Genomic DNA, 12033 nt, shown 5'->3' with positions numbered 1-12033 from the left:
TTTTTCAGACAGGGTCTTGCTAGGTGTCAGTAGTTCAGGCTGGCCTTGAACTCACTATATAACCTAGGCTGGCTTTGAACTTGCAAGGATCCTCCTGCCTCAGCCTCCTGAGCGCTGAGATTACAGTTGTGTGCCAGCTTTTATGCTTAGGGTAAGCAGTTTGATCACTGTTTGTGATGAAGAAACTGTAGGGAGAAAGTGGAAGCAGGGAAAGCAGTGGAAAGGTGACTGCAAGAGTTCGGGAATTGACAGATGATCAACCCAAGGTGGTGAAAGGGAAAATAGAGAAGAGGGATTCTAGACTTTTTTTTTCTTTTGGGCGAGCATATCATTGTGTAGTTCAGGCTGGCCTTGAGTTTACTACAGCCCAGACTGGCTTTGAACTCTCAGTGATCCTCCTGCGTGCTGAGATTACGGGCATGTACCACCATACCTGGCCCATTCTAGATTTATTGATGCACTTTTTTGTGGTGCTGGAGATTATGTTTGAGCCAGGGCCTCATACATAATAGGCAAACGTTCTACCACTGATCTACACACTCAGCCCCAAGCCCATCATTTTAGTTTGCTTACATTCTCTCTCTTTCTTTTAGTACTAGGGACTAGTACTTTCTTATGCTTTGAGACAAGGTCCCACTAAATCACTAATTTGTTCAGGCTGTGCTGGCACTTGGGATCCTCCTACCTCCACTTTCAGAGTGCTGGGATAACTGTTACTGTTTTTCCTCTTCTTCATTTGTATTTGTGGATTCTGTATCCATGGATTTAACCAACTGTAGATAAAAAGTATCCCGAGTGTGTGTGGGTGGAGTGGGGGGGTTGTATCTGTACTGAGTTTACAGACCTCTGGTCATTATTCCTCAAACAATACAGTGTAACAACTCATGTTTACACAGAATTCAAATTGTATCCAGTATTGCAAGTAATCTAGCAAGGATTTAAAGTACACTAGAGCTCTGCCATTTGGACACATTTTGAGCATTGGGGATTTTGGTATTGGTGTGTGCTCTGGAACCAACGCTGCAGATACCAGGAGACCACTGTATTTCTGTTTTTCTTACTTCTTGAAGTTTGCTTTGACAGTCTTTTATCACATTGTCCTATAAATTTACATAGGGAAAATGCTGATTTATTTATGTCTTTTTCTTTTTTATCGGTACCAGGAATCGAACTCAGGACTGCCTGCTTGCAAGGCAGGCACTTATGCCGCTGAGCTAAATCCTCAGCCTTGTGCTGTTTTATTTTTTGAGACAGAGTTTCGCTATGTAGTCCAGGCTGGCTTTGAACTCACTTTGTAGCCCCGGCTGATTTTGAACTTGTGGAGATCCTCATGCCTCAGCCTTCCAGGTGCTGGGATTACAGGTGTGTGCCATCATCCTCAGCCCAAATGTATTAATTATAGCCTTTGTTGGATTTTTACATAAAAGTATACAAGCTGTGACCAGCATCCGTGGCAAGACACAGAACTTTTTCACCATTCCAGAAAGCTATCTCAGAACCCTTCCCATTCACACCAGCTCTGCCTGATTTCCAACTTCTCAAAAATGGAGTCCTGTGTTTTCATCTGTTCTTGTGGTTCTGGGGATTGAACCCAGGGCCTTTGCACTGAGCTACATTCTCAGACTTTGAGACAGGGTCTAAGTCACCAAGTTGTTCATGCTGGGCTCAAATTTGTGACCCTCTTGCCTCAGTCTCTTGGGATGCTGGTGTTACAGGTATGTACCATCATGCTCAAGTGGCATGTTTGTGAGATTGGTCCATGTTGATACATGTATCAGTATTTTGTTCCTTTTTTGAGGTAGTGTTTCCCAGTGTAATTCAGGCTGGGCTTGAATTCACTACATAGCCCAGGCTGCGCTTGAATTCATGTCATTCCTCCTGCCTCAGCTTCTGGAGTACCAGGATTGCAGGCATGCACTACCAGGTCCAGGAATTCCTTTTTATTGCTGAGTGGTATTTCATTGAATGAACATATATTCAGTTCTCCTATTAGAACTTTTGGGATTGTTCTCAATTTCTGGCTATTATGAATACAGCTGCTATGACTATGCATTTGTTTTGATATGTTTTCATTTATGTTGGTTAAATAAGAATGGAATTGCGGGGTCACAAGATAAACATTTAACTTCAAATGAAACAGTTTTCCAGACTGGGCATATACTACCACTAGTAAGGTACAAGGGCTCCTTGTTGGGGTTCTAGGGTAGGAAAGGAAGGAAATGTGGTGGTGTCAGTTTAAAGACTCATCCATCCCGGGACTCAAGCTTAGGTGGCTTTTTTGTTCCTATTTCTTCTCCCTTTTTTTTCTACCCACATTGCAAATGAGAATGCCCCACCTCCAGCAGCCTCCTTTTTTCTAGTTCTGCCTCGCACAGAGGATACAGGTAGTATGACAATGCACCAACTGCTCTTCCAGTGCCAACTGCCTTGTGCACTACTGTCTTGTGAGTATGCATGTGACTGGGCTGAATCTGTATGTGCTCTTGACCCCATTTCTGGGCTCAGCCCTCTAAGGCCTAGAAAAAGGCAGCCCCAGCTTCATGTTCTAGTGAACCGTTGTAGACAGTGGAGTGGGTTTCTGTGGAGGATGGGGGTGAGGGTATGGGATTTGTAAACCAGAGCTTCCTCCAGCTACACTTCCTTGGGATCATCAATATCACGAAGGCCCTAAGCACCTCTTGTGTTCTCCAGAGATGCCCAAAGGGATGTCTCTAGCCCTAGCGATGGCAAAGCAGAGTTTAGCCTTGGGAGCTCAGGCTAAGTGAAGCTAGTGGTCAATGAGGACAGGGGAAGAGAAGTTTCCAGTCTTGGCTCTGACCTGGGGAGGTAGGGGACTTGAAGCCTGGTGGTGTTAGATTTCCTGGTACGGCAGGACCTGTTGGACCTTCACAAAGGAGAGGGGATCTTGACCCGCATATTTTGGGTTGGGGTGCTGGTCAGAACCCCATGTTCTGGTAGCCACCATAACTGTGAATGTCACCCCGGCCACTCACTCTGACCTGATAAGGCAGCTTATCCATCTATGTTTGTGTTCCTATGTCTGTGTGGGCCACAAACTATGCTAGGGCAAGAGAAAGAAGAGATGCAAGATGTAGGAGGTTTTCAGTTTTTATTACAAAAAATCACGATTCCAGCCTAAATTTCCAACAAAAGTCATCAACTCAAAGCTTGATTGGGTCAGGGCCTCTCTGCCTAAGAAGCAGGCTGGCTGATGGGAGCGGGGCCTCCTTTAGACTACCCAACACTTCTTCCTCTGCCCAAGACAGAAACACATCTGTGGAGGGTGCTCTCGCTGTTGCTCACTGGGCCTCATTGAAGCGGGTCACCATTGTCTTGTGCAGCGTCTCCTTGTAGGACTCAGTCGAGGTGACCCCATAGGAGCTTCCCCTGGCACCCAAGCCAGAGCCCCGCACCCGAGTTTGGGCCTGTGTGAGGAAGGCAGGCTCCATCAGGTTGCTGTGGGGTGTAGAGGGGTGTGCTGGGGATGGGAAAGACTCATACAGACTCACCTCAATGGGTGTGACAATCCCCTGCTTCTTGCGGCCCAGGCCGCTGCCTTCTTTCCAGCCCATGGCTTGGAGCATGCGACTGCCGATGTTGTCACTGCCCAGCCCATCCCGAGTGGGTTGCTCAAAGTCGCTGCAGGGGGCGATGTGGAGTGTGAGCAGAGGAGTACGGCCATGCTCCTGGCACCCGCCCCACCCTCAGCCCTTGCACTCACACGGAGGCTGTGGATATTCCCCCATATTTCCTCCTCTTGGGCTCCGGTGGCTCAGGGATGCCATACTTTTCCCTGCGTTCAGCTGCACGATCGCGGTACTTCATTTGCTGAAAGGGTATGTGTATACAGAAGAATGCTGGGGAGCTGGCTCTTGTTTTTAGGAACCGTGGGTGGGGTGGCTTCCTACAGGGAGCTCAATGTGGCCAACTGGACCCAGGTCTGACACTGGGTGTAAGCAGCCGAATGGGGTACCTGGGAAGACTGGATCAGGAACAGGATGACTGATGGCTGTCAGGGTGTACTTGGCTAAAAACCTTGAAGTCTCCCTGCCCGCAAGGTAGGGACTGAATGGGTGGAACTCAGAAATGGGTCACACTCACCTCCATGTCATTTTTCTCTAGTGCTTCTAGCTCGTTTTCTGACAAGTGGGCTCGCCGGTGAATCTCAAGGTTTTGCTGCAGGGGGACAGGGCATGAAGTAAGCAGCTGAGCTGCAGTGGGCTGGATGCTGGATGCCCTGACAACCCTAACCCATAGTCACCTTGTGGAGCCCTGAGAGTTGCTGGTGCCGGATGAGTGCTTCCTTGCTGGGGAACTGGCGCCGGCACAGCAGACAGGCCAGCTTCTGCCAATCTGTCAGCTTCTCCTCCCGTTCAGGGCCCCCACGCTCCTGCTCCTCCTCACTGTCACTCTCTCCACTGTAGGCTGCCACCAGCCCCCGAGGTGGACTCTGCAGAGGGTGAGGGCAGGAGGTCAGGCTCCTGATCAGAGCTCTCCACCCCTCTTGTCCCCAAACGCCCCTTGGCACTCACTGGGCGGTCATCACTGGCCAGTTTCGGGAGATCCATGCTGGTGTGTTGTCTCTCGGCTAGTGCTCCCTAGGTTGGGGGACACAGAAACTCAGTGTTCCACAGAGGGCTGGGAGGAATGAAGAGACTGTAGGGGAGGGTGCACATGAACGGCCCCAACGTACCTTCTTCTCGAGGATGGCATAGCCGGCATCTGCGGTGGCCGATTCCCGCCTTTCATCATCTCGCAGAGAGCTGATGGGCTGGAAGCTGTTTTTGAAGTTTTCTTTTTGTTTGTTGAGACTACGGGCCCAGCGTTCCATGTCCTTGGCAATCTGGGTAAGACACTGAGGTGAGACTGCCAGAAAACCCCAAAATGCCAGGGCCACCAACTTTATCCACTGACCCCTGGTCCTGGTAGCAGCCCACTTTGCTTCCTGCCCTGCAGCCTCAAAGTTACCTGTCTGGTCCAAACTGCCACAGCAGGCTGCACCTGGCCTTGGACAAACCACAAACCAATCCCAAGCTCAACTTCTTCCAAATCCTTCCCTGGTGTCCCACATACCAACAGCAAAGCCAAACTCATGACCAGGGCCTGCAAGGTGCTCAGCCCCTGGCTTCTGCTGACCTCTTCTCCAAAAGCTCCCTGTACCTCCCCTCCGTGCCCCCAGTTCCAATGGTTTGTGAGAAAAAAAGAGGGCAGAAACATTCTAGGCGGGGCTGGGGATTTAGCTCAGCAGCATAAGCGCCTGCATTGCAAGCGTGCGGTCGTGAGTTTGATCCCTGGTACCGGAAAAAAAAAGAAACATTCTAGGCAGAGGGGTGGGCTGCCTAGAAGGAAGACATCTGGGGTAGGAGACAGAACAAGGTGAGAGGCAGCGATGCAAGTTGCTATTTCTTTGTTTTCAGTCACTAGAGCTCTTCACCAGATTCTTTACTAGCTGTGTGCTCTACTTCTGACAGGCACGTTTACTATGTGTTCCCATTTTTTTCTAAAACTCAGAAGATTGCCTATCATTTTGTTTGTTTGTTGATTTATTTATTTACTGAGGCAGGGTCTTGCTATATATAGTACATGGCCTTGAACTCCTGGCAATCTTTCTGCCTCAGCCTCCAAAGTATTGGGACTACAGGTGTACAGCACACCTGGCTGAGGGCTTTCTTTCTTTTTTTTGTCTTTTTCCTTTTTATCGGTACCGGGGATTGAACTCACGACTACCTGCTTGCAAGGCAGGCGCTTATGCCGCTGAGCTAAATCCCCAGCCCCGAGGGCTTTCTTTCAAGAGCTAAAACCTGACAGACTCTTTTTCCACAGACGGTGAGGCTGTTTCTAACTGTCCACTACCGCAGAACCCATGCATGCCTCCTCATGGGCCTGTGAGAAGTTCTCTGGGATATACAGGGTTTCTGTGAGAATCTCCACAGGGGACAGAAGAAAGCTAACAGGGCTCACTCTCATGACAAAAGCCACTTCACATAGGTGAGCAGCCTTGCTGTGTACTTAGGAGACTGCTCTGTCTCAAGAGGACTGTCTATAGCAATTACTGCCCAAGCCCTGCTCCCTACAGAGTAAGGACAAATGATGACAGAATACAGATACCAAACAGCCAGGTAGTGACCCAGGATTCACCTGTTGGGCTGTCTTGGTCTTGTGCTTCTCCTTCTTCTCTTTGCCCTCCTTTGATGGTGCCCCTGTCTCTTTATGCCCATCGGCTGACTGCTCCAGGGCAGGAACGTAGGTCCGCCGCTCCCCATCCCAGTACAGGTACTGCTGGCTCTGAGCATTGTAGTAATACTGGGGGAGGGAGCAAAGGGGGACATGAGGGAAGACTTTGAGGAGGGGAACCACTGGGCCAGCTGCTGCCTAGCCCCATCCCAACTCTCCTTGTGTTGCCCCATTACCTGGGAGTTAGGATCATAGTACAGGCCAGTCTGGGGGTCATAGTAGTAGCCAGATGTCTCATCATACTGGTAGGTGGAGACGTCAGGAACAGCTGGAGTGGGGGAAAGGGAGGTGAGAGGGCCACACTCACCCTACTTTCTTAAGAAATTCCTGCCCCCTATCTACAGGCTGTGGCTACTTACGGTATTGGCTGTAGGACTCCTGGGCAGTGGGGCTGGTGGCCGGTGGTAGGGCAGAACTGGGATGAGTGGGGCTCTGGAGCTCAGATTTGAGCACAGCAGGTGACATGATGGTATATGGCTGGTCATGGTTCAAACAGGATCAGGAATCAGTGTCTGTCAATGCTGACTCTTCCCACCCAGGATGACTCCACCTTCCCAAATTCCCCTGGAGTCCACTTACCTGGCTGTTGGCAGCAGTGCCCTGGCTGCTGCTTGCCTCAGCTGCCGACTGTTGGTAGAGGCTGGGGGCAGCACCAGGCTGGGCACGAGAGAAAGCCTGCAGTGACACAGAGTCTGCCCCAGGATCCAGGGAGGCCTCAGGACCTGGCGGGACAGAGAGAGGATGCCCATGAATGGTTGGGCATGGGACCCTATGCCTGCAGACCCCACCACAAGCTCAGGGAGAGATGCTGGGGCTCACCTGTTCCGGCTGGGTCCCCTTTGGTTCCAGTGATGCCAGGGCCCTTGGTGCCCTTGAGGTAGCCATGGGCATAGAGGGAGTCTGTGCCCTGGCTGCTACCATAACCCTCATCCTGTTGGTAGTAGCTGTAGTCGACCGGTGGCTCCTCGGGGGTGGCCCAGGCACCCTCCCCACCCTGGGAGGCCTGTGAGGCAGTTGGGAGGGGCTCATTAGAAGAGGAAGGGTCAGGAGGTAGGAAGAACCTGCTAGAATCATCTGTCCTACATGTAGGGCTAGTGTTCTGCCTGACAGATAAGCATGCAGCCTTAAGATAAGTTAATGTGAGAGCGACTTGGCAGTAAGGGCCAGTGGCAAAATCAAGACTATGCTCATATAGTCCCAGGGCTGATGCTGTGGTGTGTGGGTCTGTGTGTGTGTGTGTGTGTGTGTGTGTGTGTGTGCGCGCGCGCGCGCATGCACACATACATGTGATATACATGTGTTGGGCATCAGATCAAGGAGGATAACCCATCCTGTTTTTTTTGTAGTACTGGGGACAAAACCTAGGGGCACTCTACCCCTGAGCTATGTTCCCAGCTCTTTTTATACTTTGAGACAGGGTTTTGTCAAATGGCTCAGGCTGGCATGCACTGTCATACCCTCCCATTTAATTTCTTTTTCTCCTTTTGTTTTTGGTGGTACTGAGGATTGAACCCAGACCATTTGTACTGAGCTATACCCCCAGGCTTTTTAAAATTTTTTATTTTGAGACAAAGTCTTGCTAAGTTCTGCAGACTTGGCTGAAAAAACTTGCAATCCTCCTGCCTTAGCCTCCCAGAATGCTGAGATTACAGGTGTGGGTCACTATGCCCAGCTTCTTTCCACTTCTTTAGTCTCTCTTCCCAGTTATTTTCTGCTTCATATAAATTCCTTTTAATTCAAAAATGTATGGTGTGTGTGTGTGTGTGTGTGTGTGTGTGTGTGTGTGTATACACACACACAGGAGGAACAGATAACACATCATAGCAATTTAACACAAAAAGAATTCCACCCAACAGAATAGAGCACCAGCCCCGAGAGCACTGTCAATGAGAGCCCAGGAGATGACTGGGAAGGAACTGCAGAAAACAGAGTGGGAACAGACCAGGGGGTAGAGCTGGGAAGAATAAAGGGTTCATGCCAGCTGCTTGTAAGGCTTTGTGTCCCTGGGTAGCAAGCGAGCCCTGCTGTTTGCAGAGGGATACAGCACAGTTGAGAAAGCCAGGTGTCGGGGTAGAGGGGCTAAGTACCTGTGAGATGGCCCACTGGGCCGCAGCAATGGCAGTGCTGGCCACAGAGGCAGCGTTGATGCGACTGCCTTCATTGGAGGCCATGTCCCTGAGGAGGATGTAGAGACTAGGAATGAAATGGGAGGCCTCAAGCTGGGGGGCAAGCTGGGAGGGAACACAGGGGGTGCCCTGACCTCTTAGAACCCTTCGCAAACTCAACGTTGATGGTCTTGCCGTCGATGGTGAGCGGTGGGTGAAGGGCCTGCAGGATCTGCAGCAGCTGGGCTGCCTCCTGTTGGTGGAGGAGTGGCAGGGACAGAAGGGTCAGGCCCGGGGAGGCCCCCGGCTCCATTGCCCCATTTCCAGGCTTGGGGCCGCGGTACAGGCGAGGGGAAGGGTCCCTCCTCCCCACCCTGGGGGCCGGGACCCTGGCTGCCCGGCCCCCCCCTGTGCCGCCCTCACCACGATGGTGGAGAGCTGGATGAAGGCAAAGCCTCGGTTCAGTTGGGTCTGCTTGTCCTTGATGACACGCACGTTGGAGGAGGACAGCACCGCATAGGGTGCCAGAGCCCCCAGGATGGAGTCCATAGTGCTGTGTGGGTTCAGATTGCGCAAAATGATGGCTGCAGGAAGGGGGCTAGCATTAGGAAGCACCCTCACCATCTGCTCCAGCCCCTATTGCAGTTTCCCATTGTTTCCTGGCTTCTGGTCTCCTCATCTGTGCACCTGCTGCTTCCTCCTGAGTAAACTGCTTATCAGCCCATGTGCCAGCTCTGTCACACCTCTGCTGAGAACCTCCCCAGTACAGCACCAGAGCTGAGTGAGGGGCTGATCCCCAAATCACATGCCTGTTCTCACAAGGTGGAAACCCACAGGGACCAAGTCTTGCCCACTACCATTTCTCTCTAGCCTTGGCAGGCTCAGCCCAGGCACCTCAGCCGAGGAAAGGGGAAGGAATGACTGACTCACTGTCATTGGCGTTCTCTGAGCTCGGCTCGGAGCCCTGTGACAGGGCTTGAGAAGCCAGCACTCCCTGGGCCTGGTAGGGCTGTGGCAGAGGGAGCAGGCCTTGGCTGAGTTCTCTCCCACCCATCGGCAGAGCCTGCGGATCCAGCCTCGCGCCGAGGGGCAGCTTCTGCTCGGCCTCTGTCAAGGATTGGGGAGAGAGACTGGTAACAAAGGGGAAGGCTCCACGGCTTATCAACCCCTCCAAGCCCTGAGCCCACCACCTTTCTCCCACACCCCACATCCTCGGGAGTGGAGGAAGGTAGGTGGATCTCACCTGACTTGGGCACACCACATTTGAAGCACTTCTCTCGGCGTTTGAAGTTCTGGACGCCACACTGTGAGGCATAGGCCAGGTAGTCAGAGGGCTCAGGGCTTTCCACAGCACCCTCCAAGCCTGGATCCAGAGAGCCCCCAGCAAGCCCCACAATGCCCCAGGAAGGAAGATCTCAGGATAGGATTTTCTGTAGCTGGCAGGGGCTTTTTGGAACACTGGTTGTCATTTTTGGTCCTGTGAACCTTCTTTTACAGTCTCAAACTGGCCCACCCACCTTAGCTCAGGAATAGACACTGCTCTCACTGCTTACAAATGCTGCCTCCTTGGCCTATTGACTCCCAGAAGGCCTGTCCCCCTCGGTCCCTTTAGTGGGCTGTCTGTCCCAAGATCTGCTTCTCCAATCAGAAATCTTCAATGTTTCCTCCCTAGAAGCCATGACCTCTTGCTACAACCCCACTTTCTTTATGTCTAGGAATGGGTTAGAATCATGGTACTTTGGAGAAAGTTTTCTCACAAATTCCAACCTTCCGAGACTTCCCTTATCTTATCCTCTACCATTTTCTGTCCTTTTCCAGAGGCCAGTGCTAAGCACTGCTTCTGGGCCAGGCCCCAAACCATGTGGCCTCTGCAGACCACATACACACAGAGGCTCAAGGGAGAGAAGCAGGTTGAGAGGAACGCAGCTCACAGGGCTGGGCACAGTCAAGGAGGGCTGCACAGAAGAAGCAGGGTGTTAGATTTGGGAAGTCCAGAAGTTTGGTTTTGCTGGGAAGGGATTCCTAGCAAAGAGAACAATGGATTTTCTGTAGCTGGTGTGGGGGGCAAGCGGAGAGGCAAAAGCTGAAGCTGGAAAGGAAAGACAATGCTAGATGACAGGATCTCATGCTTAAACTCAGAATCATAAGGGTCTTAAGCAGAGTGGCATGCTCAGAGCCAGGTTTCTGCTGTAGGTGAAAGGCAAGAGGCTAGCAAGCCAAAGAGGGCTCTGCAGCAACACTGGGAGGCATGAGGGTGGATATGAGCGGCAGGAATGGCAAAGGAGAGAAGCTGGCACTTCTGAGATGGAAGAGACACAACCTGGTAAACCAGGAGTGTGTGGCACAAAGGAAAGAGGGGGAAAAACCCTGGATTTGTACAACATCCGAAAATATCAGGGGGATGGAGAGCCACTCTCATTTTGTCCCTACCTCTGCAGAGAGGCTGAATACTAGCCCTCTGATGAGATTTTTCTTGTGTTTTGATGACAGATGCCACTCCTCTAAGCAAATACTTCTCTGGGAAAGGACTGAGGCTTCCACTAGCTCTCAGTGTTTCCATGAGATTTCAGACTGACATATGGCATGGGGGGGGTGGAGGCTGTGAAATTACAGAGCTAGTTCCCAAAGCATACCCAAGGCCACTGGGGCACCTGTGGTTCCTGTGATCAGGAGCAAGTTTCATGGTCCCACCTCTCTAAGGTTCATTTTCCTATTGGGAAATAGAGGTGATCACAAAACCTACATGCTATGCCCTCCAGGCTCAGGTTTGATGTGATTGTGTGAGGTGGCCTTCAAGGCTGAATCACCTCAGAGCACTCTGTGTTTTTCTTCAACAATAACTGCAAATGGTTACACTGAGCTGTGGGCTTGTGCTACCCTCCCATTGACAGTGTCATCCTCCCAACAGCTTCCTTATTTCCTTGAAGCTTTGAGCTGGGGGAAACTGAGGCAGAGAGAGGATAAGCTCCTTGGCCGCCATCATGGCAGATCTGTGACAGTCTGCCCACAGCCAGCTTCACTCCGAAGCCTACACTCTAAACACTGCAAGCACTAGGCCTACACCTGTCATTGATTAGTCATTTAAAAGCCTGGCTGGTGAGAGCTGGAGAGCCAGTCCTAGGCATCCACACCTCCTCCCAGGCCCCACCAGGGCTCTTTCTCTCCATGGCACCTACTGCCCACCACCCTGGTACCTTGTTACACAGCCAGTCCTCATTGATCTTGGGCTTGGGGTCGCTGTAGTGCATGGACACCTTCTGGCCCAGAATGTTGAGGGAGTGCTGTGGGAAAAAGCAGAGCCCAGTGAGGCTCAGGCAGCAGTGCCCCACGCACCGTTTCAGCAAAGGAGAAGAGAGTGAGCGAGCCCTTCAGCTGGATGGATGAGGGACAGGGAACGGAGGGAGGTCGGAAAACGGACGGAGGGAAGAAGGAAGGGAGAAGGGAAAGCGCCACAGCTCTTGGGCGCAGCTGCTCGCTGCTTTTCCGGGCACACACACGCACATGTGAACACACACTACCAGGCACACAGTGCTCGGCTGACCGATGCCTGCCGGACAGTGGCGAAAACCCCCACTCGGCCCTGACACTGCCAGGGCCAGCACTACACCAGCTACACTTGGGGATGGGAAGGGGAAGGGGAGAGAAAGAAAGAGAGAGAGCACGCACACTAGTGCTGGAGAAGGGGAAAAAGAAA

At 51.7% G+C, this 12033-nt stretch overlaps 1 protein-coding gene across 5 annotated transcripts in view; it reads right to left on the bottom strand.

Annotated features, from left to right (window-relative positions):
* Positions 1-3092: 3092 nt before the first annotated feature.
* The window catches only part of Rbm10 (RNA binding motif protein 10), a 28853-nt gene continuing 19912 nt past the window's right edge, over positions 3093-12033 (bottom strand). For 3 of the 5 annotated variants that reach the window (XM_005000229.4, XM_013144293.3, XM_003462544.5), the window contains 18 exons: positions 11534-11620; positions 9583-9643; positions 9270-9446; positions 8763-8923; positions 8495-8592; positions 8322-8409; positions 7054-7237; positions 6814-6956; positions 6594-6711; positions 6411-6502; positions 6139-6303; positions 4694-4843; positions 4533-4598; positions 4262-4450; positions 4102-4176; positions 3722-3828; positions 3510-3639; positions 3093-3425 (listed from right to left, as the gene is read on the bottom strand). In XM_005000229.4, the coding sequence (XP_005000286.1) occupies positions 3300-3425; positions 3510-3639; positions 3722-3828; positions 4102-4176; positions 4262-4450; positions 4533-4598; positions 4694-4843; positions 6139-6303; positions 6411-6502; positions 6594-6711; positions 6814-6956; positions 7054-7237; positions 8322-8409; positions 8495-8592; positions 8763-8923; positions 9270-9446; positions 9583-9643; positions 11534-11620 (2217 nt within the window). In that variant the 3' untranslated portion in view covers positions 3093-3299. The remainder of the gene's footprint in view (positions 3426-3509; positions 3640-3721; positions 3829-4101; positions 4177-4261; positions 4451-4532; positions 4599-4693; positions 4844-6138; positions 6304-6410; positions 6503-6593; positions 6712-6813; positions 6957-7053; positions 7238-8321; positions 8410-8494; positions 8593-8762; positions 8924-9269; positions 9447-9582; positions 9644-11533; positions 11621-12033) is intronic. The other 2 variants (XM_005000230.4, XM_005000232.4) reach the window with 1 other exon arrangement.

This window comes from Cavia porcellus, unplaced genomic scaffold, assembly GCF_034190915.1.
Source record: "Cavia porcellus strain 051 isolate PalLab524CR breed Dunkin Hartley unplaced genomic scaffold, mCavPor4.1 scaffold_3, whole genome shotgun sequence".
Lineage (NCBI taxonomy): Eukaryota > Metazoa > Chordata > Mammalia > Rodentia > Caviidae > Cavia > Cavia porcellus.
Note: the sequence above shows the minus strand (reverse complement) of the source record. Positions and strands in the feature narration are given on the sequence as shown.